The following is a 26,875-nucleotide window of genomic DNA, read 5'->3' as shown; positions in this document are numbered from 1 at the left end:
ACAAACACCAGTTATTATTAATATTATTATTATTAGGCTGACTTGACTGCTCCAGCAGTCTCCCAAAAGTCTGCTGGCAATGTCACACTGTGTGAGTCGCCACTTTACCATATCTTTTAATCAGTTTTTCCACCTTCTGGGCTTGTGTGAGAGCCCTTTTTCAGTTTCCCATAGAGTAGCTGCTTCACTTATTCTCTTGTGTCCCTAAAAGCAGAGTTGCTGTTAGAATCGTCTCAGTGTTGGTGAGCTGAATGAATGCCAAGACTTTAGTATTGGTAATTCTGTCTTGCCATTTGCTATTGAGTATGGTTCAAAGCAACAGTGAACGTGGTGCCTGGAGCTGCATGTGTCTCCTTTATGAGGTGCGGCCCTCCTAGCCACATAAAAGGCTGGGCACCCTGTGAAACAGCATGATGTAGTGAATAGAGTGTGGGGCTGGAAGTTAGGTGGTCATGGGTTCTAATCCCAGCTCCAACACTTGTCTGCTGTGTGGCCTTGGGTAAGTCATTTCACTGTGCCTCAATTACTTCATCTGTAAAGTGGGGATTAAGTCTGTGAACCCTAGGTGGAACAGAGACTGTGTCCAGCCCGACTGTATCTACCCTAGAGCCTAGAACATTGCCTGCCACATAGTAAGCACTTAATAATGATAATAACTGTGGTATTATTACAACAGTCTAGTAGACCTTCAATATGGTATGAAGGTGGTACCTCCATTGTCTCCACCACAGGTTTGCATTCTGCCAAAGGCCATGCTGGCCTTTGTTGTCTATAGGATTGAAGAATGATATTCTTCCCACTCCCATGCACGTAAGTACATATCCCTATATTCTGCTTCTTTTCCTTTGTAATTTATTTAAGCATCTTCCCACCTAGATTGTAAGCTCCCTGAGGGTAGGGATCTCTAGGATGTCTGTAGGATTGTTGTCTGTTGGATTTTTGTGGGTGGAGGCAGGTCATAATGTATAGTGTCTTCATACATAAGTCCATATTGCTATGCTGAATCTGCCAAATAATTAATACTCATTTACACACCTTCTTGTTTATGTGACAGTCATCACGTAGAAAAGAAACAATTCTCAGTAACTCTGCCAAAAGTAATCTCCTGTGCATGGAATTTCAATTACTTGATAACATCAGCTGGAGCATAGCCAATTACAGGAAGAGGCTATGGATAGGAGAATGGGAAAGAAACTCCAGGGCCATCTTAAAAAAATTTCTGAGCCAGGAGAAGAGTGGTCTCCATCTCAGGGTCTGCAGGGAGCAGGTAAGGGAAGCTGATGTTCACCAGCAAGGCCAAGGCCCAACTGGGTGAATTGCATGGGAAGATGTGTGAATGATGTGCCCAGAGAAGAGCTCCTGGAGGAAGTATAAGAAAAGGATTTCACAGCTGAGTGGTTACCTTGGGTGTCTTTTAGGAGTAAGTTCTAGGTCCAGGATAGGAGTGATTCCTGGATCTAGTTTGACTTTTGGCAACTATTGTTACTGCTAAACCATTTTGTCTACATAAATACCGGTTACCTGCTTATAGACAAAGGTGTTGGTGTAATCCACGTATCAGTCAATCAGTGATATTTATTTTTTTAAATGGTATTTATTATGCACTTACTATGTGACAAGCACTGTTCTAAGCACTGGGGTAGATACAAGGTTATCGGGTTGTCCCACATGGGGCTCACAGCCTTAATCCCCATTTTACAGATGAGGGAACTGAGGCACAGAAGTTAAATGACTTGCCCAAAGTCACACAGCTGACAAGTTGCGGAGCAGGAATTAGAACCCAGAACCTCTGACTCCCAAGCCCGTGCTCTTTTGTGTGTACTAAGGGCTTGGGAGGGTACAATACAATAATGTTAGTAGGCACAATCCCTGCCCTCATGGAGTTTGCGATCTAGGTGGGGAGGTAGAGATTTAAATATATTACAGAGGGAAAGAAGCAGAATATAGGGATATGTAATTAAGTGCAAGGGAGTGGGATGAATATCCATGTGCCTACAGGGTACAAACCCAAGAACTAGGCAACACAGAAGGGAGGAAGAAGAGGGTAGAGAGATGAGGTTAGTCAGGGAAGGAGATATGATTGTAATACAGACTTGAAGATAGAGAGAATGATGGTCTTTAGGCCATATAATCTTTGGTGGTGTGTGGGGGGAACCTTCTAGCCAGAGGCTCACTCTCCCAGGCCTTGGTCCTTCTCTGGACGAGATTGACCCCACTGCATGCCCTTGGCCCCCACCTCTGAAACCAGGAGAAGGTGGTTAGTCTCTCTGACTTGCAGAGTTGGGGAACTTTTGCTGGAGTAGTAATCTCGGAGGAGAATTTTGACTGAGGAAGAGGAAGGTTGTAGTTGGAATTCATTTCAGGCACCGAGATTTTCTTTTATCGTAATCTGTTCACCCAAATCCTGATAATGAAGTTGTCACAGAGCTGAACTGTGGATTTTTCAATAACTCTGATGGCAGTTGAGTCCAAGGTGTTAAACAGAAAGTTTTACTAAAGATCAAGAGAAAAAGCGACATTGCAAGTGAGGAAGTGGGAAGTGTTTTTTTTGTTTTGTTTTGTTTTCTGACATACAACGATCTGAAGCACAGAAAATGCAGTTTTGGCAAAATAACTCAGTTTAAATTTAAATCTCTATCACTTCCATTTTTATCCCAGTGTGAAAGCACCTCTTTAAAATATAATCCTCTAAGACGTTCTATAGGTTCTTTCTCACTAGAGCAAGATTTCTGAGGTGTTCAAGTCGAAATGGCCTCTTGGTCCCAGTGCCACAACACCTATGGGAAGTCCTATGGACTCAACTTGCTCACTTCATGAGCAGGGCCAGGTCAGGAGTCCAGAATGGTTCTCTGACCCAGGAGATGCAGTTTTCCCGGGGTCTTTAGGAATTATAGGGCCAGAAAGGACCTACTAAGTCTCTTCCCCTGTTCCCAAGCAAAGGAAATGATGAAGCAGGGCATGGGCTAATCCCGGCTCCACCACTTCTCTACTGTGTGACCTTGGGCAAATCACTGAACTTCTCTGTACCTCAGTTCCCTCATCTGCAAAATGGGGATTCAGTACCTACTCTTCCTCCTACTTAGCAAGCCCCATATGGGACCTGATTGTCGTATATCTACCCCAGTGCTTGATACAGTGAAAAGAGCCCGGGCTTGGGAGTCAGAGATCATGGGTTCGAATCCTGGCTCTGCCACATGGCTGCTGTGTGACCTTGGGCAAGTCACTTAACTTCTCTGAGCCTCAGTTACCTCACCTGTAAAATGGGAATGAAGACTGTGAGCCCCATGTGGGACAACCTGATGACCTTGTATGCCCCCCAGCGCTTAGAACAGTGCTTTGCACATAGTAAGTGCTTAACAAATACCATTATTATTATTATTATAGTGCTTAGCACATAGTAAGTGCTTAACAACCACAATTACTATTATTATTGTTAAGAGGTGAGAAGACAGTGGGTGAAGACCCACTCCAAACCCAAATACATGGACCACCCACCACCGGGTGAGACTGTCCTATCAGTTCCAGAGTGGCTGGGGATTTTTATCCATAAGCATTGAGCCTCTAGGTAGACCGCAACAAACCATCCCAGAACAACCATCCAGATAGTCTTTAAAATCTCCAGTGGCCTATTAAGGCACCTCTCAATCCATAGCCAGATGGGGCCTTCTCCGTAATGTCTCATCCAAATCCCTCCTGCCTTTTTTACGTAAACCCATTCTTTTGTGTTTGAGGGAAGGGGGTGTTCAGAAACTGTCATTTCAAACTAGGCTTACAGTTAGCACATTCCTTCAAGTAGAGATGACTTTATATTCCTGTAACCAGTTGCACCATTTAATTTGAAACCTGCCATTTCCATAAAGTTGATCTCTTCAAAAATTAATCAGGTTACTTACAGTAGGTTTGAAAGGCTCCTATTTAATGTGCTATAAATGCTGTCTCCTAAAGGTACCTAATTATTTGTCCACTCTGCTTGAGCAAGGAATAAAGCTTTGTAGCCATTTAATTTGTTTACCTTGTTGGAAATAATAATCCAAACTTAGATCTGATGGGATTTTGACATGCAGGTTAACTGCATGCAGCTGTTGTTTTTTTCCCAAGGAATCTCACTGTCTCTTACTATTTCAAAAATGAATTGTTGACTCTCTAATAATGCAGGTTTATTTTCCTTTCAGAATATTCCAAGACCTTTACTGTCCTTGGGCTGTATTTTAGGACTGGCAGAGCACAGTCTCAGTCCTGGTCCCTGAACCCACCCGGGCCCTAGTCAGACTCCTGAAGGACTCTGTCCCATACTAGAAACCAGGTTGGATCTGTTTTAGTGCTCCTGTTTGCAGGAAGAGAGGCTAGTGACTCAGTAATAGTAATAGTGGGGGTGTTTCCTGGCACTTCTAGAGCTCAGGATTCTGTGTTCATGAGGCTGAGCTCTTCTGTGGCCCTCCAAGTCAGTGTGCTGCTGGAGAAGAAGTCAGGGGTCTCATCTTGCAGGGGAAGCAACAGTAGCCTCAGACTCTCAGAGCAGTGTCTAGAGAAAAACAGTTCCCAAAAATGGCCTATTGCCTCCATGCCAGGCTGAGCCAAACCAGGCTCAGGAGACCAGAGCAGGGGGGAGATGGTTCTTTCACACTGCATCTCCTTTGGCCATTGGAGCCTAAACTAGTGGCAACCTTTTGGGCTGGATGGTTCATCCCCCACCCTTCAGGCCAGCATGTCGGTATTTTCAAATCCTTGATGCAACACCTGAGGACTCCAGCTCTAGCCTACACTGCTGATTCTTGACGCTTTACATCACCTCTTTGCTCCCAGCTGCTCTGGCGAAAGAGTCCCTGGTCTTGAAATGGGGGGGGAAAACCTGGTGCCACTTTAAAGCCTTTACCATTTTTCCAAAATATTATGGAGTCTTCTAAAAAGTCCGCAAGGTTTGGGGGGGGGGGGGGGGGAGAGAAAGAGAGAGAGCGAGAGCGAGAAGGAAAAACGAGTTTCAGTTTTGAGAAGGATAGTGTTCATGGTAGTCTCATCCCTTTTCACAGCTATCACTGTTCCTGGTACCTAAATATTTAGGGCTTTCCTGATAGGGAAACAGAAAGGGACAGAGGTGGGGAGGAGTAGAAAAATTGGCCCACTAAGGATTCTTTCCCTTGCTGGACAACTTGCATACTGAATTAAGACTCTAGAAATACAGAGCTAAAGCACCCACCCTACTTCTAAAAATAAATTGTAGATTAAAAAGATCTGTAAGGAATATAGTGTACAGGAGTTATGCTAAGCTTATTGTGGGCAAGAAATGTGTCTGTTATACTGTACTCTCCCAAGTGCTTAGTACAGTGCTCTGCACACAGTAAGCACTCAATAAATTTGAATGAATGAATAGCTGAATTCAAACAAAACTTTTTTAAGGGAAAAACTTCAAGGCTTAATGCACCTTCGATGCAATACCAAAAATGATCATATCTACAAGACAGAATCTTTAGCTTTATATAAATAGATCAATGTCCCCCAAATCTCACTCCACTACTGTAGACAGAAAGGTCAATGTTGGGTAGAAATGTGCTTAGTTAAAAGCAGTGAAGTTGGATTTCCCTCAGAGCCACTGGGTTGCTGAGCAGGGCCCACAGAGCGTGTACTGCAATAACCTGGAGCTGTGAGAAAGTGGCATTTCTGGAATCTTTGTATAGGTTTCTATTTTTCATTGTCTCGCTGGAGAAGAATGACTGATGGGCTTTCTTTGTGATTTCCTGGCTTTTAAGAGGGTAGTTTTATTTATTTTTTATGGCCAACCTTACACTTAAGTGTAATTTTTGCTTTATGTAACATAAAAAGGCACAACTACAAAATGTTGCCCCATGAATTAGCAAGAACGGCTGGACACAGGACAAGAAATCTTTTAAAGATGTATGTGCACGTTAAACATCTTGGATGGGAAGGCCTGCCGGGGATTTCTTTTTTTTAATGCAACAAAAGTACACCATTTCTGCTCTTCAGAAACAGTTTCTTTCAGTTTCATACTGCGCTTCTCCAAAGGCATATTACATAAGTAAGGGCTTAGTTTGTGCATGAGAATTTTACCTCTTGGATTCTTTCTAAATCCTTTTTTTGATCAACCCAGTATTGAACAGATCTATATTGATTCCTGCTACATGTGTTTCTGGTATTTATTTTGATATGTGGGATCAAAAGCCAAATTAACAAGCATAATCAATTTTCCGAGTACTAAAGAATAGTCCGTTAGCACTCTTGGATGTATCCTTCCAGGGAAAGCCTCTGAGTGAGGAGGTGGCATGATAAATGGATCGATGCATTCAATCACTGGGTGTAAAAACATTAGCCCTGGGAAAAGAGCCTCCCTCTAAGAGCCGTAGCTCCCCAGCTTCACTTGTGTGCCACCGAACGATTTGCATTTTTAGAGAAATCTCATGTCTGCAGTGAGCTCCAGTGAAAACATGAATAAATTGCTTTCTTTCCCTCTTTTTCTGACTTTATGAAGTGGAATCCATTAGGGGTTGAGTCAAAGTGTAATGAAATAAAGGCAACAACTGACATGATGGAAACCCTGGATTAGGTTTCATACTCGCCCAAGCTCAGCTGTCATGGCCTACGTGTCAAGTTAGTGGTCTTCAGGGAGGTCCCTGAGTACATGGGGCTATTTTTTTCAACTGCCACATTACAACAGATCTCTAAAGCAGCCAGAAATTAAATGGAGGAATGCAGATTAAGAATTAAATAGACCTGAGTACTGAACTCCCCACAGAGTCTCCAACTCAGGTGAATCAATCCTCTGAGGCATGTTAACTTCCACGGCAGTTGCCTAACTGACACACAGGTTGCTCCCCTGGGGCAGACCGAATCACCTAGGTTTCCATGCCTTAACTAGGCATTTTAGTGTTAAATGTTCTTATCTTTTCCACAGCCCTGTACACTGCTTCTCCTCTTCTATAGACCTTTCTGTCTATAGTAATGGAGTTAGATTTTGGAGACATTGATCTATTTATGTAAAACAAAGGTTTTGGATTGTAGACGTGATCATTTTTGGTATTACATCTAAGGTGCATTAGGCCTTGAAGTTTTTCCCTTAAAAAATTTTGTTTGAATTCAGCTGTTCATGCATTCATTCATTCAAGAGAGCCCAGTGCCAATTGCATGGCTAAGATGGTTGGCTTGGCCCTGTGCTAAGGGAAAAGTTGAAATCCCCTATACACCGTAAGCTTGTTGTGGCCTGGAATGTGTCTGTTTATTGTTATATTGTACTCTCACAAGCACTTAGTGTAGTGCTCTGTACACACTAAGCACTCAATATATACAACTGACTGACAGGATGCAGGTATGCCAGGCACCCTCATGGGGCATTGCCAAAAGGAGGAGGAATTTTAGTGTTAAATGTTCTTATCTTTTCCACAGCCCTGTACACTGCTTCTCCTCTTCTTCAGCCTGTAACAATCATTGCCACAGTGGTGGGAGGCTATTCAGATATGCTCCTGACTGAAAACATGGCTCACAGAAATGGTCACCAAGCTACACGCTTTTGGTCTCAGACAATCAGTACCTACTTAAAGATTGCAACAGAACAGCAAGTGTGCAAAAGAATTTCCAACTAGATCTGGGAATAACCTCCTATCACTGATCGACCCCCCTGAAACCCACTGCCAAACCTCGCTTAGCAGCTCTTCTGCAGACATGCCACCCGCAGGCCCCTTCCTGCTTCCCTGGCTTCCCACAGCCTTTCCTTCCGGACACCCCTAACGTGGATCTCCTTCCTCAAAACTCCAAAGTTTTTTTCTTCTTCCCCCTTTCCTAGCTCTCTCTTCCTTACTTCAAATTCTCTCCTATGACTGATATGTTATGCAAAACAGCTTTCCCTCTATCAATCAGTGATATTTGAGTGCTTACAGTATGCAGAGCTCCGAATTAAGCACTTGGGAAAGAGCACAATAGAGTTGTAGACAGGATCTCTGCCTGCAAGAGGCACACAGAGTATGGGGGGAAATAGACATTGAAATAAATTATAACAATATTTACATAAGTGCTGTGGCACTGGGGTGAGTATCAAAGGGCTTAAGGATTATACAGTCAAGACCATAATTGATGGAGAGGGATTGATTGATTGATAGGGGAAATGAAAGTTTAGTCTGGGAAGGATTCATGGAGATGGGACTGTAAGAGGATTTAGAAGGTGGGGAAGAGTGGTGAATGGTCACATATGAAAGGGAAGGCAGTTCCAAGCCCAAGGGGGAATGTGGGCAAAGGGCTGACAGTGGGCTAGACAAGATTAAGATACAGTAAGTAAGTTGGCATTAGAGAATTGAAGTGTGCAGCCTGGGTGGTATGTAAGTGCTTAGTACAGTGTTCTGCACACAGTAAACACTCAGTAAATACAATTGAATGAATAGTAGGAGATCAGAGAGGTAAGGTAAGAGGGAGAGAGCAGATTGAGTGCCTTAAAGCCAATTCTAAAAAGTTTCTGTTTGATGTGGAGGTGGAGAGGCAACCATTGGAGATATGGATTGAACATTTTTTCAGAATAACAATCCAGACACAGAGTGAAGTATGGACTGGAGGGTGGAGAGACAGGAGGCAGGGAGACTAGTGAGGAAACTGTGGAAGCAGAAAAGGTGGGAAATAATTGCTTGGATCAGTGGGTAGCAGTTTGGGTGGAGAGGAAAGGTAGATGTGAGTGGTGGTGTGAAGTGACAATGGACAGGGTTTTGTGACAGAGTGAACGTGGCAGTTGAATAAGAGGTGAGTCTGAGGAGAATGCCAAGGTTACGGATTGTGAGACTGTAAATTCCTTGAGGGCAGGGATCCCTGTCTACCAAATGTATTATACTTTCCCAAGTGCTTAGTACAGTACTCTGCACTAGGTAAGTGCTCAATAAATACCACTGATTTATTGGCTGGTCCTGGGGAGTGAGTAGTTTGTTCTAGAAGCTTCAGGGTCTTTCTCCACTTTGTGTGGGACTAGCCTAGCTTTGACCATCACAGCCTACCATGATGTCAAATTCAATTTTCAAGTGTCAGTTTATCAGTTTTGAAGGCAAATCTAATTTATAATAGATGGGAAAGGCAAGTTAAATATCTAAATGGGCTGTTCTTTAAATGTGGAGCACTGAGGACATGACCCAGGATTTCACAAATGTAGCATCCGTATCTTCAAGAAGGAAGGTAAGAAAGCTTACCATGCCAAATGTGGGACCTATTTCTTCATTTGCAGATTCTTGTTAGTCATTTTCTACTTGCTTGTAGCCCATGTTTTGACAGTGATCCCATAATTGTCAAATAATCAGAGTGGTAATGAGATACAAGAGGCACAGTGATGGTTCCTGTATGACAAATCCAGGAGAAATGAAGAGTAAAATATCAAGACCATCCGCATTATATTCATCAATCTTACCCTCAGTAAAGTCAGAGCCTGGTGGTCCTGGGAGAGTGATTTTAAGTATCTACCTTATGGAAAAATCTCCTCAGTTTAGTCTAAAAATGTGGCAAGGTGATTGATTACCTAGTATTCCAAACCCAGAGATGTATGAATGCATCTCAAATCTAAAATAGAGATCAAATATTTTTGATTAATTTGGGATTAATCAGTTTGCTTTTATAGAGAAGCAGCGTGGCTCAGTGGAAAGAGCCCGGGCTTGGGAGTCAGAGGTCATGGGTTTGAATCCCGCCTCCCCCACATGTCTGCTGTGTGACCTTGGGCAAGTCATTTCACTTCTCCGTGCCTCAGTTCCCTCATCTGTAAAATGGGGATTAAGACTGTGTGCCCCACATGGGACAACCTCATCTCCTTGCGTTCCCCCCAGCGCTTAGAACAGTGCTTTGCACATAGTAAGCGCTTAACAAATACCAACATTATTATTATTATTATTATTATTTGTATCATCTCCCCAGTTCCCCAACTCAATGCAAGTAGCTTTCCATGTTGATGTGATATTTCCAGGAGTTCTCAGCCCTAGGTTCCTGCCAAAATAACCCCCAGGGTCACTTTAGGAGACCCCAGACCCCTGTTAGCCTTTGCTGAATCTTAATGTCCCCCATTTCCGTCCTTCCCTGGACTGGAAGGATGTGAAGATCCCTGTCTAGCAGACCCCACTGCTGCCACCACCACTTGTCCAGCCCAGGCTTCTCTCCAATAGCCAAGGATCGCTTGGGAATTAGCTTACCATCACCCTGCGGGGACTAGAGAAAGCTCACAGATAAAAAAACTTTCTTCCCCGTACCAGAAGCATCCCCTCCAGTCCTACCTCAGGCCAATACTAAGATCAGAGATCTCAATCACTTTTAATAGACATCTTGCCAAGTATTCTTAGCTCATTAATCAGATAAACAGAAGGCTGATCCAAATTCTCTCTCCCTATACCTGATCCTTTTTCCCTAGGACTTTTTCAACTTTCCTATGAGCTACCCAGACCTCATGTTCCTCTGCTTCTTTTCCTTCTTCTCTTGGGGCATCCCAGGTTCCAGTCTCTCATCCTCTCTGTGTCCTTTGGATGCCAGGGGCAGATCTATGCTGTTCAGTTGCCTAAGAGGAGAAAGTGCCTTGTTTCTCTGGAGTCCTAACCTCTGGGTATCCTAGTCCTCCAGAATCACATCTCTGTGCCCTGTTTCTTTCAGGGTCAGTGCTTGAACCTTCCCCACATCCTGCCCTCCCAAGATTGTGTCTCACAGCTTCATTCATTCATTCATTCAGTTGTATTTATTAAGCACTTACTGTGTGCAGAGCACTGTACTTTCCAAGCGCTTAGTACAAGTTGGCAACATATAGAGACGGTCCTTACCCAACAGTGGGCTCACGGTCTAGAAGGGGGAGACAGACAACAAAACAAAACATAGTAACAAAATAAAATAAATAAGAATAGTAAATATGTACAAGTAAAATAGAGAAATATGTACAAACATATATGCAGGTGCTATGGGGAGGGGAAGGAGGTAAGGCGGGGGGATGGAGGGAGGGAGGGGGAGAGGAAGGAGGAGGCTCAGTCTGGGAAGGCCTCCTGGAGGGGGTGAGCTCTCAGTAGGGCTTTGAAGGGAGGAAGAGAGCTAGCTTGGCAGATGTGCGGAGGGAGGGCATTCCAGGCCAGGGAGAGGACGTGGGCTGGGGGTCGACGGCGGGACAAGCGAGAATGAGGCACAGTGAGGAGGTTAGCGGCAGAGGAGCGGAGGGTGCAGCCTGGGCTGTAGAAGGAAAGAAGGGAGGTGAGGTAGGAGGGGGCGAGGTGATGGAGAGCCTTGAAGCTGAGAGTGAGGAGTTTTTGCCTGAAAAAGCTTCCCTTTTCCAAAATGGCTGACAGTCTCTTCCTCAACCATTTAACACCCCCTTCATCCTTTCCAATCCTATCCTCTGACTGGATGGCTCTAATCTAAGTTACTACCCTGTTGCTTGTCAGTAGTAGCTTCTTATTAAAATTATCTCAGGGAGGGGCATTTAGGAATGAATCCCCCCCCCCCCCCCGATTGTTGGGGGTAGTTAGAGTGACTGCCTTGGTAAAAGTTCAAAGGAAATTTTTCACTAATATACTGTATTTTCTAACTCACTTCAAGCATCTTTAACTCCCTGGCTCTCTTTTCATTTCTTGTCAGTTCTAAGCACCCTACTCTCCTTGCCCTCTCCCAACAACATATAGGTCTTTATGACTTTCCTGTAATGCAAATGAAAAATGCTTCTCCAAATTAATCCCAATCCTCCATTTCCTTGCTTTTGAGAAAACACCTATAGATTGTCTTTATATTAGATAGTAAGCAGCGGGGACCATATCGTTGTAGCTTACGTAAGCCTCTCACACAATACTGTGTGCAAAAAGGCACCTAAACAATGATTAATAGAAAAATTACTTAGAATTACTATGACAAAGTAACATCTGAAAATACCTTCCTCCTGCCCTTCATTTTGAGTGGTAGTTAACTCAGGATTCAAATTCATCTAAATTAACCTTTGCTGAGCACTGAAACTCTAACAAATGTTTGTCAGGCATCCATTCTTTCATTGTTGGGTTAAAATAAGTGAAGCAGAGTCAGTGTCTGAAAAAGACATAGTTAAATATTATTTAACCATAGGAGAATGATTTTTCCGTTATGAAGCATCACTGACATTTTGGGTTACAAACTTTTTCCCCCAATATTATGCAGCTTTATTTTCATACAGTGTGGTTTCTTTTATAAGGCTGTATTATAACTGGAGTGAATTTATAACTATCATCTACCACGTCTAAATAGTGCTTAGCACCACTAGAGACAATATAATAGGATTGGAGTGTACTGATAAAAATACACCTTTTCTGAGCAGCTAATTCTTGAGGGGGTTTTGAGTAGAATAATGAGAGGAAGGGTCCTATTGTTTTTTTATCTTCAGAGATGGTTAAAAGTAAAATCTGATCACAAATGAACCAGAGAAATATAATGAAAATAACTAGCACCAGAATTTAGCCATGGGTTTAAACCCATCTTGGACATGGCAAAAACATAATACCTACTGAATTTCTCATATATCATAATCAGTTTCCTTATGATAACTTTTTGCTTTTCAATAATTACCTCTGAGTCATTTCATCTAGGTTAACAAAGAACAGCTTTTTAACATTAGGTGGTCAACTTTGACAGTGTCAGGGCAAACCCAGTTAATGGAATAATAGCCTGCAGGGTCCAGCTAAATGATATACGAATATAATCAAGCTTTGTGATGACTATTCAAAAGTAATCCCTTTAGCTGCAACTGCAACATATATTTCAACCAGGCAAAACAATATGAAGAAATTCTCTACAGACTCCACACTGATACAATACAGCCTTCATATCCCTACTGTGTGTTTGCTGCTCAGAATGCGTTTTAAATTTAAGGTAATGGCTACTGTATATTCATGTAAGCTTAGAACAATACCTTTGATTTGTTGTAGAAATGTTGAATTAGCTACCAAGGGTCCTATTCTGTAAACTTTGACACAACCCTTATTTTCAGTTTACTGTTTGTGCTCTTGTAGAATAAACCTGAAAAAAAGGCTTGCATACCAAAATTATACAATTCATTAATCAATCAATCAATCGTTTTTGTTGAGCGCTTACTGTGTGCAGAGCACTGTACTAAGCGCTTGGGAAGAACAAGTAGGCAACACATAGAGACAGTCCCTACCCAACAGCGGGCTCACAGTCTAGAGGGGGGAGACAGAGAACAAAACCAAACATACTAACAAAATAAAATAAATAGAATAGATATCATCATCAATCGTATTTATTGAGCACTTACTGTATTCAGAGCACTGTACTAAGCGCTTATGTACAAGTGAGATAAATAAATAGAGTAATAAATATGTACAAACATATATACATATATACAGGAGCTGTGGGGAAAGGAAGGAGGTAAGACGGGGGGATGGAGAGGGGGACGAGGGGGAGAAGAAGGAAGGGACTTATTCACCACAACTCCACATACTGCCTCTTCCTTTTCTAACTTTCTATTTTGAAACCCTACACTATTAAAAAAAAAATGCAGTATCTGCATTGCACTTGGCATGATGCACTGTTCTGAGAACTTGGGCAGTACAGAGAAAAGAAAGGACATATCCCCTGCCCCCAAGGAGCTTATACGCTAATAAGGAAGAAAGACTTAAAAATAAGACATAAAACTGAAGGTACTAAAGGGATCTCTAATATAGTACCAGAATCTACAAGGCAGATGAATAAATGTTTCTTTTTAAACCGCTCTGACAATTACCTCTTACAAGCAGGCAGTTTGACACAAAGATTTGACAGAGAAAGAATTGTACTCACTTTATGATATAGATATGAGTTGGTACTGGTTACAAACCTCCACCAAGTGACTTTGGAGTGATTCCCCCACCACCCCGGCCCCAGTGGGGACTCAGGGGAGTGAGTGGGGCCTTGCCAGAAAGCACTCCTGCTCAACCACAGAGTGTGGTTGATACGATTGATGATGATGATGTGTGCTGGGGTGGACTGGAGAGGGAACCCTCACTCCCCTGCCTGCTGAGGAGGCCCAGAAATGCAGTTGGATCACTACTGTCCTCAGCAGTTCCTACTGTAAGCTCCTTGTGCCTGCTATCTCTGTTGTGCTTTACTCTCCCAAGTGCTTAAAAGCATGTTCTGCACGCAATAAGCCCAGTGAATACCGCTGATTGATTCTGGATTTACTGTGTTATCATTAAATCACATGTACAATTACTGAAGTCCACTATTTTAAAATACACTCTCCAGCGGTAACAACCTCCTCAGTTGCACCCAACAAGGTTACATGTGGCCAAACTTTGTATCTGAGACACAGAAGTAGAAAGGTAACACACAATATTAACCAGGCTGCTCATTGACCCCACACAGGGCCAGGCTAGAACCGACAACTCTGAAACACCTTCCCGCTAGAGGTTATATTTTTTTCCTTCCTAAAAATATCTGAATGCTATCAATAAAGGCAAGATCTTAATGGCAGGAAAATGATCCTCATTCAGGTCTCTGAACAGTGTCCATACTGAGACTCTCAATTATTTCCTTGCTTGATGGATTTCCCATGTTTTTAATAGCATTTATTAAGCACATAATATGTGCAAAGCACTGTTCTAAGTGCTGGGGAGGTGATCCCCTTCTAGACTGTGAGCCCGTTGTTGGGTAGGGACCATCTGTATATATTGCCAACTTGTACTTCCCAAGCACTTAGTACAGTGCTCTGCACACAGTAAGTGCTCAGTAAATAAGATCGAATGAATGAATGAATGAATCAGATTGTCCCATGGGGATCTCACAGTCTTCATCCCCATTTTACAGATGAGGTAACTGAGGCACAGAGAAGTTAATCAATCATATTTATTGAGCGCTATGTGCAGCGTACTGTACTAAGCACTTGGGAAGTACAAATTGGCAACATATAGAGGCAGTCCCTACCCAACATTGGGCTCACAGTCTAAAAGGGGGAGACAGAGAACAAAACCAAACATACTAACAAAATAAAATAGAGTAGATATGTACAAGTAAAATAAATAAATAAATAGAGTAATAAATATGTACAAACATATATACATATATACAGGTGACAAGTTAAGTGACTTGCCCAAAATCACACAGCTGACAATTGGCGGAGCTGGAATTTGAACCCATGACCTCTGACTCCAAAGCCCGGGCTCTTTCCACTAAGCCAAGCTGCTTTATAATTTACCTCGAATAACAGTTTGCTTAACAATTAAGCATATGTAAATTTTGCATCTAACTGGTATATATTTACTCCTTTTACAGAAAGCCTAGAAAAAGCAGTGGACAGGCTGTAATAGGCCTCATTCCCAGAACTCCTAAGGTACAAATATTTTCTCGTTCTCCACATGTTTTATCCTCACACGTGATAATTTAGTTCAAATTTTTTTTTCTTTTTTTAAAAAAGACAAAGGTTTATTTTTAAGCAACAGAAGAGTTTGTTTCATTTTTACTTTAGTGCCTGTCATCTCAAAAATCATTAGTCTATTAATATCTCCAGGATGATTATTTTTTTCTACCAAAACAAGTGTACTAAAATAATTTATTTTTCCTTTCAGAGACGCTTCTTAAATGGAACTTTTGAAGTTCAGCCAAAGATCAGAAAAATGTTTGGTATCTACTGGGTCTTTGAGCTATAGAATGGGATAGAATAGGAAACAGGACAAAATAAGTATGATGCTTATGTCTTCGTGGGATTATGAAATTCCTATACATCAAAAAATAATGGATACAAGCATTTCTGAATACAAGAAAATAAAATGACCAATAAAGTGTAAAGAAAAATTACGATGATTTAGTAAAACATGGCTTATTAATAATCAGTACATATTTATAAAAACCTGGATGTTTTCTGCACAAACACAGTGGATTACTACAGTGCCACCATAGTCTCTAGTGTTTTGGCAAATAATCTACTAAGTAAAACTATGTCACCAAGATCTATTTTTCAGTATAAAAGTAGATCTCCCACAGCAATTGACTCATTACCTTTCTGCTTAAATTATCTGCAGAACTCCCCCAGTTCTCCCTTTGGCTGTACGAGAATTGTTCTTAAGAAAAATAAAATGTAATCATTATCTACAGCTGGATTTTTACTTATTAGAGGATGAATCTAAGTGACCAACAATAGTAGCAATTAAGTTATGAAAAAGCAAGCTGAACTGACTCTTCACTAATAAGGTGGCCACTGGTGCCACTCAAAATAACCAGGCATGACTTTGCTAACACAGAAGCAACAGTTCTGTTACATAATTCAACTTCTTACAAACCCTTATGAGGCTACTACTATGAGCCTTCCCTGATTAAGTCTCTTTTCCCAGGCTCCCTCTCCCTACTAGTCACCTATGCACTTGGATCTGTGACCTTTGGGCATTTCATATTTGCCCCACCTTCAACTCCACAGCACTTAGGTACATCTCTTTAAATTGTATATTCAAATTATTTACATTTGTCTCCCCCTCTCTAGACAGTAAGCTCGTTGTGGGCAGGGAACATGTTTGCCAACTCTGTTTTACTCTCCCAAGCGCTTAGTACAGTGCTCTGCAACTAGTAAGCACTCAGTAAATACCACTGATGATGGTACTACTACATTATGTAGTAGGTTTTTTGCAGAAATGCATAGAGTATGACATCAGTTGGACCCTTACTGCACTCTCCCCACCACTTAGTACAGTGCTCTGCACATAGTAAGTGCTAAATATGATTGAATGAATGAATGTAATCTTGGCCCATCATGTTCTCCTTCCAAGGTTCAGAAAGCTGGCTACTAAGAAGGTCAGCGTCAGGGACAGACCAACTGAAAAAGGAACAAATGGCTGCCCTACTACTTACTAACCCTTTTTCCAAAACCAATGAAGAATTTTGGGAGATTGAAATCAAAAAATTGAATTCTGCCATAAACCAGTTTGGTTCCACTTACAGGCAGTAACCAGAAAAAATGCAGATTTCAGAGTTTCTTTCAGTTCAGGGTACTTCTTCCATCTGGTTGGTTGTGCTGGAAACATGATGAAGCATCAGACATTACTTCCTGAAAGCAGATTGTCCTTTATAATGAGAAAAAAAATATAGTTTTACCTGAAAACTAAAGTGGTCTATTTGTTGCATTTCTTAAAACCTATTATAATAAAAATATTTCCCATCAACTACTACTTAAGCTGTGGATGGTATAGTACTTTCCTTTAATCAAAGATTTTCTAGAATACATCTTTTATAGAGGCTATTAGTTTCCATCACCTTTTAAATTCATCTCACGAATTAATAAGCTAGAACAATCCTCACTTGACAGTTCTCCTTTTAGGAGGAAAACAGTTTGGAAACTAGTCTAAAATAGGAACAATTCTAAATTCAAAATATATTCTTATCTAAAAGTTGGGGGTGGGGGGGGCTTTGTACCAACTGGCTTTCACAGTAATTCATTAAATAATTTTGAGGGCTCTTCCTTAGAACTCTAAATGGTCAGTCCTCTGAAAACTGTAAAAATAAATGTGCCAAAGATACATACACCTGGAAGTCAACAGAAATCTAAAATACTGTTAACAATAACTCTGGACTCTCCATTGAATCTGAGCTATTTTTCTTAGTTAAAACCAATGTTCAAAACAAAAACAGTTTTATAACTTATGGATCAAACATCATTAGTTTTTATTGAGCATATTTTGGTGCAAAGCAGTGGACTAGCCACTTAGGAATCTGTAATAGCAACAAAAGATACAGTTCCCTCAAGGAAATTGCAGTCTGATGGGAAGGAGTCAACAGTCAAATATGCAACAGCCAAAAGAGAAAGAGCCTAGAAACAAATGATAAAATCACAAATAAGCAGTAAGTACTGAAGGAGATAATAAGCAGACACACAAATCCTCAGCTGGCATGACCAGAAAGGGAGGAAGTTTCCAAATAGCTCTTAGGAAGGGCTTTAAAGGTGAGGAGGGATGGTGTTTGTTTCAGTCTGCCAAAAGTTAGGAGATGAGGACTTGAAACAGAGCAATAGTAGTAGTAAGTGTAGAAAGGAAGTGGCAAATCCTTGAAATATTAAAGAGGATAATCCGGCACCTTTTAAACACTGACAGAGGTGGTAAATGACAGAGAGGAGTCAAAGATGCAAGTTTTGAGATTACAGAAGTTGCTGGTGTGATTAACAATAGTGGTAAAATTAGAAAGAGATGGTTAGAAGAGCAAGATGACAATATCAGCATTAAATGTAAGTCCCTAAATAAATCTTTCAATCTTCCCACAAGTAATGCGATAAAATCACTCCGAACCAAATTCAATGCACAATGGTTTCTAATTCATTGTTAGTTACAATGTTAAGGCCTGAATGTACTGCAATGATTTTACCTTTTAGTTTGTGGAGGGTTTAAAAAAGGACAAATATTAACATACCATATCAATTACTCAATGATATTTATTCAGCACTTATGTGCAGAGCATTGAACTAAGCACTTGGGGGAGTACAATACAATAGAGTTGGCAGAAACATTCCCAGCCCACAACAAGCCTGTAGTTTAGAGGTAGACATTAAACCATATGACACACAATGGTTAAAGCACTGCAGGATCTGGTAAATAAGTAGAATTTGTTTTCTACTACCCAAATTTGATGAAACTGTACTTACACTAGTTAGGATCAGCCAATCAACAGAATTTATTGAGTGGCTGTGGTGAACAGCTCACTCTACTAAGCACTATTCTAACAGGGAAGAAAAATGCTCCAGGAGGCCTTCCTGATTAATCTCTTATAATAATAATAATGATAATGATGGCATTTGTTAAGCATATACTATGTGCGAAGCACTGTTCTAAGCGCTGGGGGATACAAGGTGATCAGGTTGTCCCATGTGGGGCTCACAGTCTTAATCCCCATTTTACAAATGAGGTAACTGAGGCTCAGAGAAGTTAAGTGACTTGCCCAAGGTCACACAGCAGACATGTGGCAGAGCAGGGATTAGAACCCATGACCTCTGACTCCCAAGGCCATGCTCTTTCCACTGAGCCAAGCTACAGATCAATCAGTGGTGTTTACTGAGCACTTTTACTCTATGAAAAGCACTGTACTAAGCGCATGGGAGAGTACAATAAGAGTTAGTACACATGATCCCTGCCCTCAATTAATCAGTGGTATTTATTGAGCATTTACTGTGTGCAGACCACTGTTCTAAGCACTTGGGAGAGTACAGTACAAGAGAAATTAGCAGACATGTTCCCTGCCCATAATGAGCTTAAAGTCTAGAGGAGCATGGAGGTGGTGTCACCAGTTGTGGGAAAGTTAGATCTTACAGTCTAGAGGGGGAGATAGACCCGCAAACAGCTTGCAATCTAGCAGGGGAGCCAGACACTAAAATAAATTCCAAGTAGGAGAAGCAACAGATGAACAGATAAGTACATACTTGATACAGGCAGGAGCACGGAACCCAAATGATAGGTTAACGTAGAAGAATTGATATGGCAATAGAGGGGAGAGATTAGTTAGAGACACTCTCCTACTGGAGATGAGATTTCAGCAAAGCTTTGAAGACATGGAGAGCAAAGGTCTGCCAAATGTGAAGAAGAGAGTTTCAGGCAGAAGGGAGAGCCTGAGCAAGAGTTCAGCAGTTCAAGCAGGGGTGTAGGAGAAAACTGAGGATAAAGAGGGGGAAAGAGCTGATTTAGTGTCTTAGAGCTAATGGTCAGGACATTGATGTGGAGAGAAATGGTCCACCATTGGAGGTTTTTGAGGAATGGAGAGATGTGCACAAAACAATTTTAGGAAAATAATCCAAAGAGAAGAGTGATGAATGAACTGGTGAAACTGATGCAGTAGAAGTTGGGATATGAAAAGTGTCTGGACTAGCATGGTGGCAGATTCTAGAGATACTGTGAGGAATGAACATACAGGATTTGGTAACTGAGTAAATATGGGAATTGAGAGAGAGAGAAGTCAAGGATAATGCCATGGGTGAGGGTTAGAAATACATGGAGGGAATCAATTGGGCACTTACTGTTCTTGGAAGAGTACAATATAACAGAGTTGGTAGACATGTTCCCTGCCCACAATGAGCTTACAGTCTAGAGGAGTATGTGATGGTTGTGGGAAAGTTAGGAGGAGAAAAAGATTTGGGAGGGAAGACAAGAAGTTCAGTTTTGGATATGTAGAACTTAATATGCCCTGAAGGCAGGAAGAGATCCGAGAATGCAGAGAAGAGGAGAGGTTGGGGCAAATAAGGGAGATTTGGGGGTCACCTGTACTGGGGAGGTAGAGGAGATTGAGAATTAACCCAATCAACTATGTGCCGAGCACTGTACTAAGAACTTGGGAGAGTACCATGCAACAAAATTAGCAGACACATTCCCTGCCCCTAATGAGCTTAGAGTCTAGAGGATTATGGCAGTGGTGTCACCAGAAAAGACTTGGGAAAAACCCAGAACCGAGTCTTGAAGCACACTTCCAATTAGTGGGTGGGAAACAGAGGAAGAAACTGGAAGAAACTGAGAAGCAGCCAGAGAGGTAGGCTGAGAGGCTGTGTCAAAGAAATCAGGGTTAAATAGTGTTTCTGGGAGAAGGGGTTAATCCACCATGTCAAGGTAGCCAAGATATCAAAGAGAATTCAGATGGAGTAGAGTTTGTTCAGTTTGGTGAGGAGAAGCTCACCCTTGACCTTTGAGAGTCATTTAAATGAGTAGAGTGGGCAGAGGCCAAATTTTAGTGAGTCAAGGAGGGAGTCAAGGGAGAGGAAGTCAAGGTAGTAGGTACAAATAACTTGTTTGAGGAGTTTGGACAGAAATGGCAATAGGGAGATAGAGTGTCAGCTGGATGGTTCTGTGGGGTTGATACAGGTTTTTGGGGGTTTTTTTAGGAAAGGGATATTTGACATATTTGAAACATGTAGACATGTTTAAAACGAGTGGATAAGGAGCCATCAGAGTGGATAGATGACGTTGACAGGGATGTAAGATTGATGGAGGGATAGGGATGCAAAAACATTGAGTTTGAGATTTGTGCACTGAAGTGGAAGATTGGGTAGGGAGTCCAAATGGGGAATGATGCCCTGGGATAAGAAGAGGGTAGAGAGAACAGGGAGAGGGAGAGTCAAGAGGTTGGAGGTCTCACTGTGGGGACAGAACAGTTGTGGAGGATAAGCGAGAAGGCTGGTAGGGAGGTTGGGGGCAGAAAGTGGGATTTCAGAGTTGGCAAGGTTTAAAATGGCACTGTGTGTTGTTATGATGAGATTCAGTGTGTAGCCAAGCTAGTGAGGTGGAGCATGAGGGTGGTAGAGTTGAGGAGTGAGAGGAAGCGCGTAGTCTGATTGTGTTGGGGGTTATGCCTGGGTTACACCCACAGAATGGTTTCACCATTTTAAAATACCAAGTGAATAACTGAACTGTACTTTCCAAGCACTTAGTACAGTGCTCTGCACACAGTAAGTGCTCAATAAATACAATTGAATGAATGAAGGGAGAACAGTAATTAGTACTGTTCTGTCCACATTGTGCTCAATAAATATAAATATATAAAATAAATAGATATAATTACCACCTTGTATTTAATAATCTACTTCTCCTTTCTGTGATTCACCTCTAACAGGGTTTGAATCAGAATGCTTACTCTGTGCAGTGACCTGTACTAAGTCCTGGGGAAAATACAATATAACAGAGTTCCTCAAATAATATCTAGTTACCACTCCAATGCCAATTTATGCCATCACTGCACAGCTGCAATTTTCTGCATAATTTTGTTTGGCCTAAATGAGCCGGGTTATCTAGTGAACTCAGACAGCAAGGTACAAGCTCTGACGCTTCACTGGCCTCAGAAGAAAAGACTCCCACCTAATGTTACCAATGTGACTTCCCTGGCAACTCGTTCCCCCAGCACCATTAGAGGCCAATCAATTCTATCAAATCTATTTGGGGGTTTTCATTTTTATATAATGGTAGAGTCCCATGCAACTCCGGCTTTTTTTCACTAGCAGAGGAAAGGGAATGTTTTTAATTTTTAAGCTACACTTTACCATAAACCTCTTCCATAGGAATCTTGGTCAATGCCACCTCTGGGCTGTCACTACAATCGTCAAGCCACCTGGCTAGGGCTATCACAGGAGGCCACTGCTGACTCTCCCACATGGTCTTACCATTCACTTGTAAATATAAATGTTTGAAAAACACCTTAGAGCACTGGAAATATCACCATTGAAAACTGTAGCTCATTACCGGCTAATGCACACTTGGCCAAATCCTGGGAGTAAGTTAGTCACTGCGTGTTGTACTAAAAACACATTTAAGAATGCCAGGAAGTAAATGATCAAAATATATTTCTATGAACTGATTGTACCTGCTCCAAGCTACATGCTACAAAAAAGTTAGGTGACAGTGCCCACTTCAAAAAAAGCAGTATAAAATCAACTAATCTCCGTTTAGGAAAATGAGCCCCAGATTTTAATGTCCGTCCAGCGGAGCTACCTCAACAACGTCACTCTGCCAAAAATGCCTGGAACTCACCCGTCACAAAAAACCACACTGTGACTGCAAATTAGAGTTCGGAGTGGTGACTCAAGGGCAGATACATATATTAATGTGCTAATTTTGAAAACTATATGAAATGTTAACATTGTAGACAAGCTTTTGTTTGCACTGAAAGTTGAAATTTGAATAGTATGATGAAAGGAAGGGGTAGGAAACCACCAACTCCATGATAGCGGTACCACTGTTTCTACCAGAAGTAGCAACCGTTTTATCAAACCACTGGCAATGAGAAAACCCACAGTCTTGGCCCAAAGGCAGGGTTTGGCATCAGGGCTGAGAGCATACCAAGATGGTAGCTCCAGGCAGCCCAGTCCAGCCCAGATTGACCTCCCAGCAGTGGCCCTTTCCTGGGCTTACGCCTCTCCAGTCTGGATTAGGGTGCCAAAATGGCCCCTGACCCAAGCTTGCCCCAGCCCAGAATCAGGATCCACTTTGTCTCAGAGATAAAAACTCTAGTCTTCCCATCTACCCAGGCCCCAGTCAGGATTCACTGTTCAAGATAAAAAATGAATTGGCAGTCCTGGGGCTTTGTCCAAATTACCATTTGTCTGGTCACCCTCACAGTCTCAGGGTCATGTTGGTGTTCGTGTGGCCCCAGTCAGGATTCACTGTTCAAGATAAAAAATGAATTGGCAGTCCTGGGGCTTTGTCCAAATTACCATTTGCCTGGTCACCCTCACAGTCTCAGGGTCATGTTGGTGTTCGTGTGTGTGTACTCTCGCCTGCTCTCCTTCTCACTCTCTCAATATATATATATATATGTATATGACGGCACTACCATCCTTCCCGTCTCACAAGCCCGCAACCTTGGTGTCATCCTCGACTCCGCTCTCTCATTCACCCCTCACATCCAAGCCGTGACCAAAACCTGCCGGTCTCAGTTCCACAACATTGCCAAGATCCGCCCTTTCCTCTCCATCCCAACCGCTACCCTGCTCATTCAAGCTCTCATCCTATCCCGTCTGGACTACTGCATCAGCCTTCTCTCTGATCTCCCATCCCCGTGTCTCTCTCCACTTCAATCCATACTTCATGCTGCTGCCCGGATTATCTTTGTCCAGAAACGCTCTGGGCATATCACTCCCCTCCTCAAAAATCTCCAGTGGCTACCAATCAATCTGCGCATCAGGCAGAAACTCCTCACCCTCGGCTTCAAGGCTGTCCATCCCCTTGCCCCCTCCTACCTCACCTCCTCCTACCTCACCTCCCTTCTCTCCTTCTACAGCCCAGTCCGCACCCTCCACTCCTCCACCGCTGATCTCCTCACCGTACCTCGCTCTCGCCTGTCCCGCCATCGACCCCCGGCCCACATCATCCCCCGGGCCTGGAATGCCCTCCCTCTGCCCATCCGCCAAGCTAGCTCTCTTCCTCCCTTCAAGGCCCTACTGAGAGCTCACCTCCTCCAGGAGGCCTTCCCAGACTGAGCCCCTACCTTCCTCTCCCCCTCGTCCCCCTCTCCATCCCCCCATCTTACCTCCCTCCCTTCCCCACAGCACCTGTATATATGTATATATGTTTGTACATATTTTTTTACTCTATTTATTTATTTAATTTATTTGTACATATCTATTCTATTTATTTTATTTTGTTAGTATGTTTGGTTTTGTTCTCTGTCTCCCCCTTTTAGACTGTGAGCCCACTGTTGGGTAGGGACTGTCTCTATATATTGCCAATTTGTACTTCCCAAGCGCTTAGTACAGTACTCTGCACATAGTAAGCGCTCAATAAATACGATTGATGATGATGATGATGATACATAATGAGAAGCAGCGTGGCTCAGTGGAAAGAGCCCGAGCTTGGGAGTCAGAGATCATGGGATCTAATTCCTTCTCTGCCACTTTTCAGCTGTGTGACTTCAGGCAAGTCACTTAACTTCTCTGTGCCTCAGTTACCTCATCTGTAAAATGGGGATTAAGACTGTGAGCTCCACATGAGACAACCTGATTACCTTGTATCTCCCCCAGCGCTTAGAACAGTGCTTAACATAATAAGCACTTAACAAATACTACCATTTTATATATATATATATATATGTGTACACCATATAATAAAATAAATAATAATGATGGTATTTGTTAAGCACTTACTGTGTGCCAAGCACTGTCCTAAGAGCTGAATCTAGACAGTAGAGAAGGAGCTAATGCGCTCTCTTTCTTTCTCCTGTCCAGATATTTCTTTTTTTCTCCTCTCATCTTGATCTAATAATCCTTCTAGGTCTGGTTCAGCATCACTGGCTGCCTCTGGAATGCCAGTTGATCTCTAGTTCTTGAGGAATGACTCTCTCTTTCCTGCCCTTTTCAACCTCACCCCCCAGACATTCATTCATCCATTCAGTTGTATTTATTGAGCGCTTACTGTGTGCAGAGCCCTGTACCAAGTGCTTGGAAAGTACAATTTGGCAACAGGTACAGTCCCTACCTAACAATGGGCTCATGAAAGGAAATGGGCACCTGTGATTGACGGATGTACTGGCTACTCTGATGGAGAATGTCAAACCACTTGTTTGAAAAAAAAATTGAAAATCCACATTTCTTTATGCTACTGTTAGCAACCTTGGTCAATAAAATGGAAATCTGCACCTCATTCTTCTTGTCATACTTTACATAATAATAATTGTGGCATTTGTCAAGCGTGCACTAAACACTGGGGTAGATACAAAATAATCTGGTCCCACATGGAGTCACAGTCTAAGGGGAAAGGAGAACCAGGACTGAATCCTCACTTTACTGCTCAGGAAACCAAGGCACAGAGAAGTTAAGTGACTTGCCCAAGGTCACACAGCAGGTAAGTGATGGCATTGAGATTAGAATCCAGTCCTCTGACTCACAGATGCGTACTCTAACAAGTAGAAGTGCCGTAGTATTGGCTTCAGACTTTTTTCCATCTTACATATAGGTTCCCTTTCATTCATTCATTCATTCAATCGTATTTATTGAGCACTTACTGTATGCAGAGCACTGTACTAAGCGCTTGGGAAGTACTAACTGGCAACATATACAAACGGTCCCTACCCAACAGCAGGCTCACAGTCTAGAAGGGGGAGACAGACAACAAAACAAAACATATTAACAAAATAAATAGAAAATAGTAACAAAATTAAGTAAATAGTGCTGTGGGGAGGGGAAGGAGGTAGGGTAGGGGGGATGGGGATGGGTAGGGGAATGAGGGGGGCTCGGTCTGGGAAGCCCTCCTGGAGGAGTTGAGCTCTCAGTAGGGCTTTGAAGGGAGGAAGAGAGCTAGCTTGGCAGGTGTGCGGAGGGAGGACATTCCAGGCCAGGGGGAGGACGTGGGCCGGGGGTCAACTGTGGGACAGGCGAGAATGAGGCACGGTGAGGAAATTAGAGGCAGAGGAGCGGAGGGTGCGGGCTGGGCTGTAGAAGGAAAGAAGGGAGGTGAGGTAGGAGGGGGCGAGGTGATGGACAGCCTTGCAGCCGAGAGTGAGGAGTTTTTGCATGATGCAGGTTGATTGGTAGCCAGTGGAGATTTTTGAGGAGGGGAGTAACATGCCCAGAGCGTTTCTGCACAAAGATGATCCGGGCAGCAGTGTGAAGTATAGTTTGAAGTGCGGAGAGATAGAAGGATGGGAGATTAGAGAGGAGGCTGATGCAGTAATCCAGTCAGGATAGGATGAGAGATTGAACCAGTAGAATAGCAGGTCGGATGGAGGGGGAAGGGCGGATCTTGGCAATGTTGCGGAGGTGAAAGCAGCAGTTTTTGGTGACGGATTGGATGTGAGGGGTGAACAAGAGAGCAGAGTTGAGGATGACACCAAGGTTGTGGGCTTGTGAGATGGGAAGGATGGTAGTGCCATCAACAGTGATGGGAAAGTCAGGGAGAGGGCAGGGTTTGGGAGGGAAGATAAGGAGTTCAGTCTTGGACTACTTTATCTGTTGCATCTCAGCTCACTTGGCTGAACTCTCCAATCTCCCTCTTCCAAGCTCTCACTCACATTGTTCCTCCAGCCTAGGGCCCCCTCCCTTCCCAAGTCCACCCAACCACTGTTCTCTCCATCTTCGGAACCCCTACACTTAAGGAAAGCCACCCTGATTAATGCTCTACATACCAATCACATGGATCTAACACCCTTAAATTATGGCATTCCTATCCTTTGCATTTCTATTGTTTACCTTGGACAAGTCACTTAACTTTTCTGATACTCATTTACCACATATGTAAAATGGGGATTAAGACTGTGAGCCCTATGAGGGACATGGACTATGTCCAACATGATTAGCTTGTCTCTCTCCCAGAGTTTAGAACAGTGCCTGGCACAAATAACTGCTTAACAAATGCCATTTTTTTAAAAAGTGGTATGTTCTCCAACCACAGGGAGCTTACACTTTAACAGGGAACACAGACATAAACTCTAACGGAGATTATCTTGGTATCATGGACCTAGTTCATTATGTCCATTAGCTGCGAGAAGCCAA

The 26,875-nt window shown here is 42.6% G+C and overlaps 1 protein-coding gene across 1 annotated transcript in view; it reads left to right on the top strand.

The window, feature by feature from the left end:
• The window catches only part of TTC29 (tetratricopeptide repeat domain 29), a 161,167-nt gene extending 145,130 nt beyond the window's left edge, over positions 1-16,037 (top strand). The window contains exons 13-14 of the mRNA XM_038755243.1: positions 15,220-15,277; positions 15,513-16,037. Coding sequence (XP_038611171.1) covers positions 15,220-15,251 — 32 coding nt within the window. The 3' untranslated portion in view covers positions 15,252-15,277; positions 15,513-16,037. The remainder of the gene's footprint in view (positions 1-15,219; positions 15,278-15,512) is intronic.
• Positions 16,038-26,875: the final 10,838 nt, after the last annotated feature.

This window comes from Tachyglossus aculeatus, chromosome 12, assembly GCF_015852505.1.
Source record: "Tachyglossus aculeatus isolate mTacAcu1 chromosome 12, mTacAcu1.pri, whole genome shotgun sequence".
NCBI classification, from domain to species: domain Eukaryota; kingdom Metazoa; phylum Chordata; class Mammalia; order Monotremata; family Tachyglossidae; genus Tachyglossus; species Tachyglossus aculeatus.
Note: the sequence above shows the minus strand (reverse complement) of the source record. Positions and strands in the feature narration are given on the sequence as shown.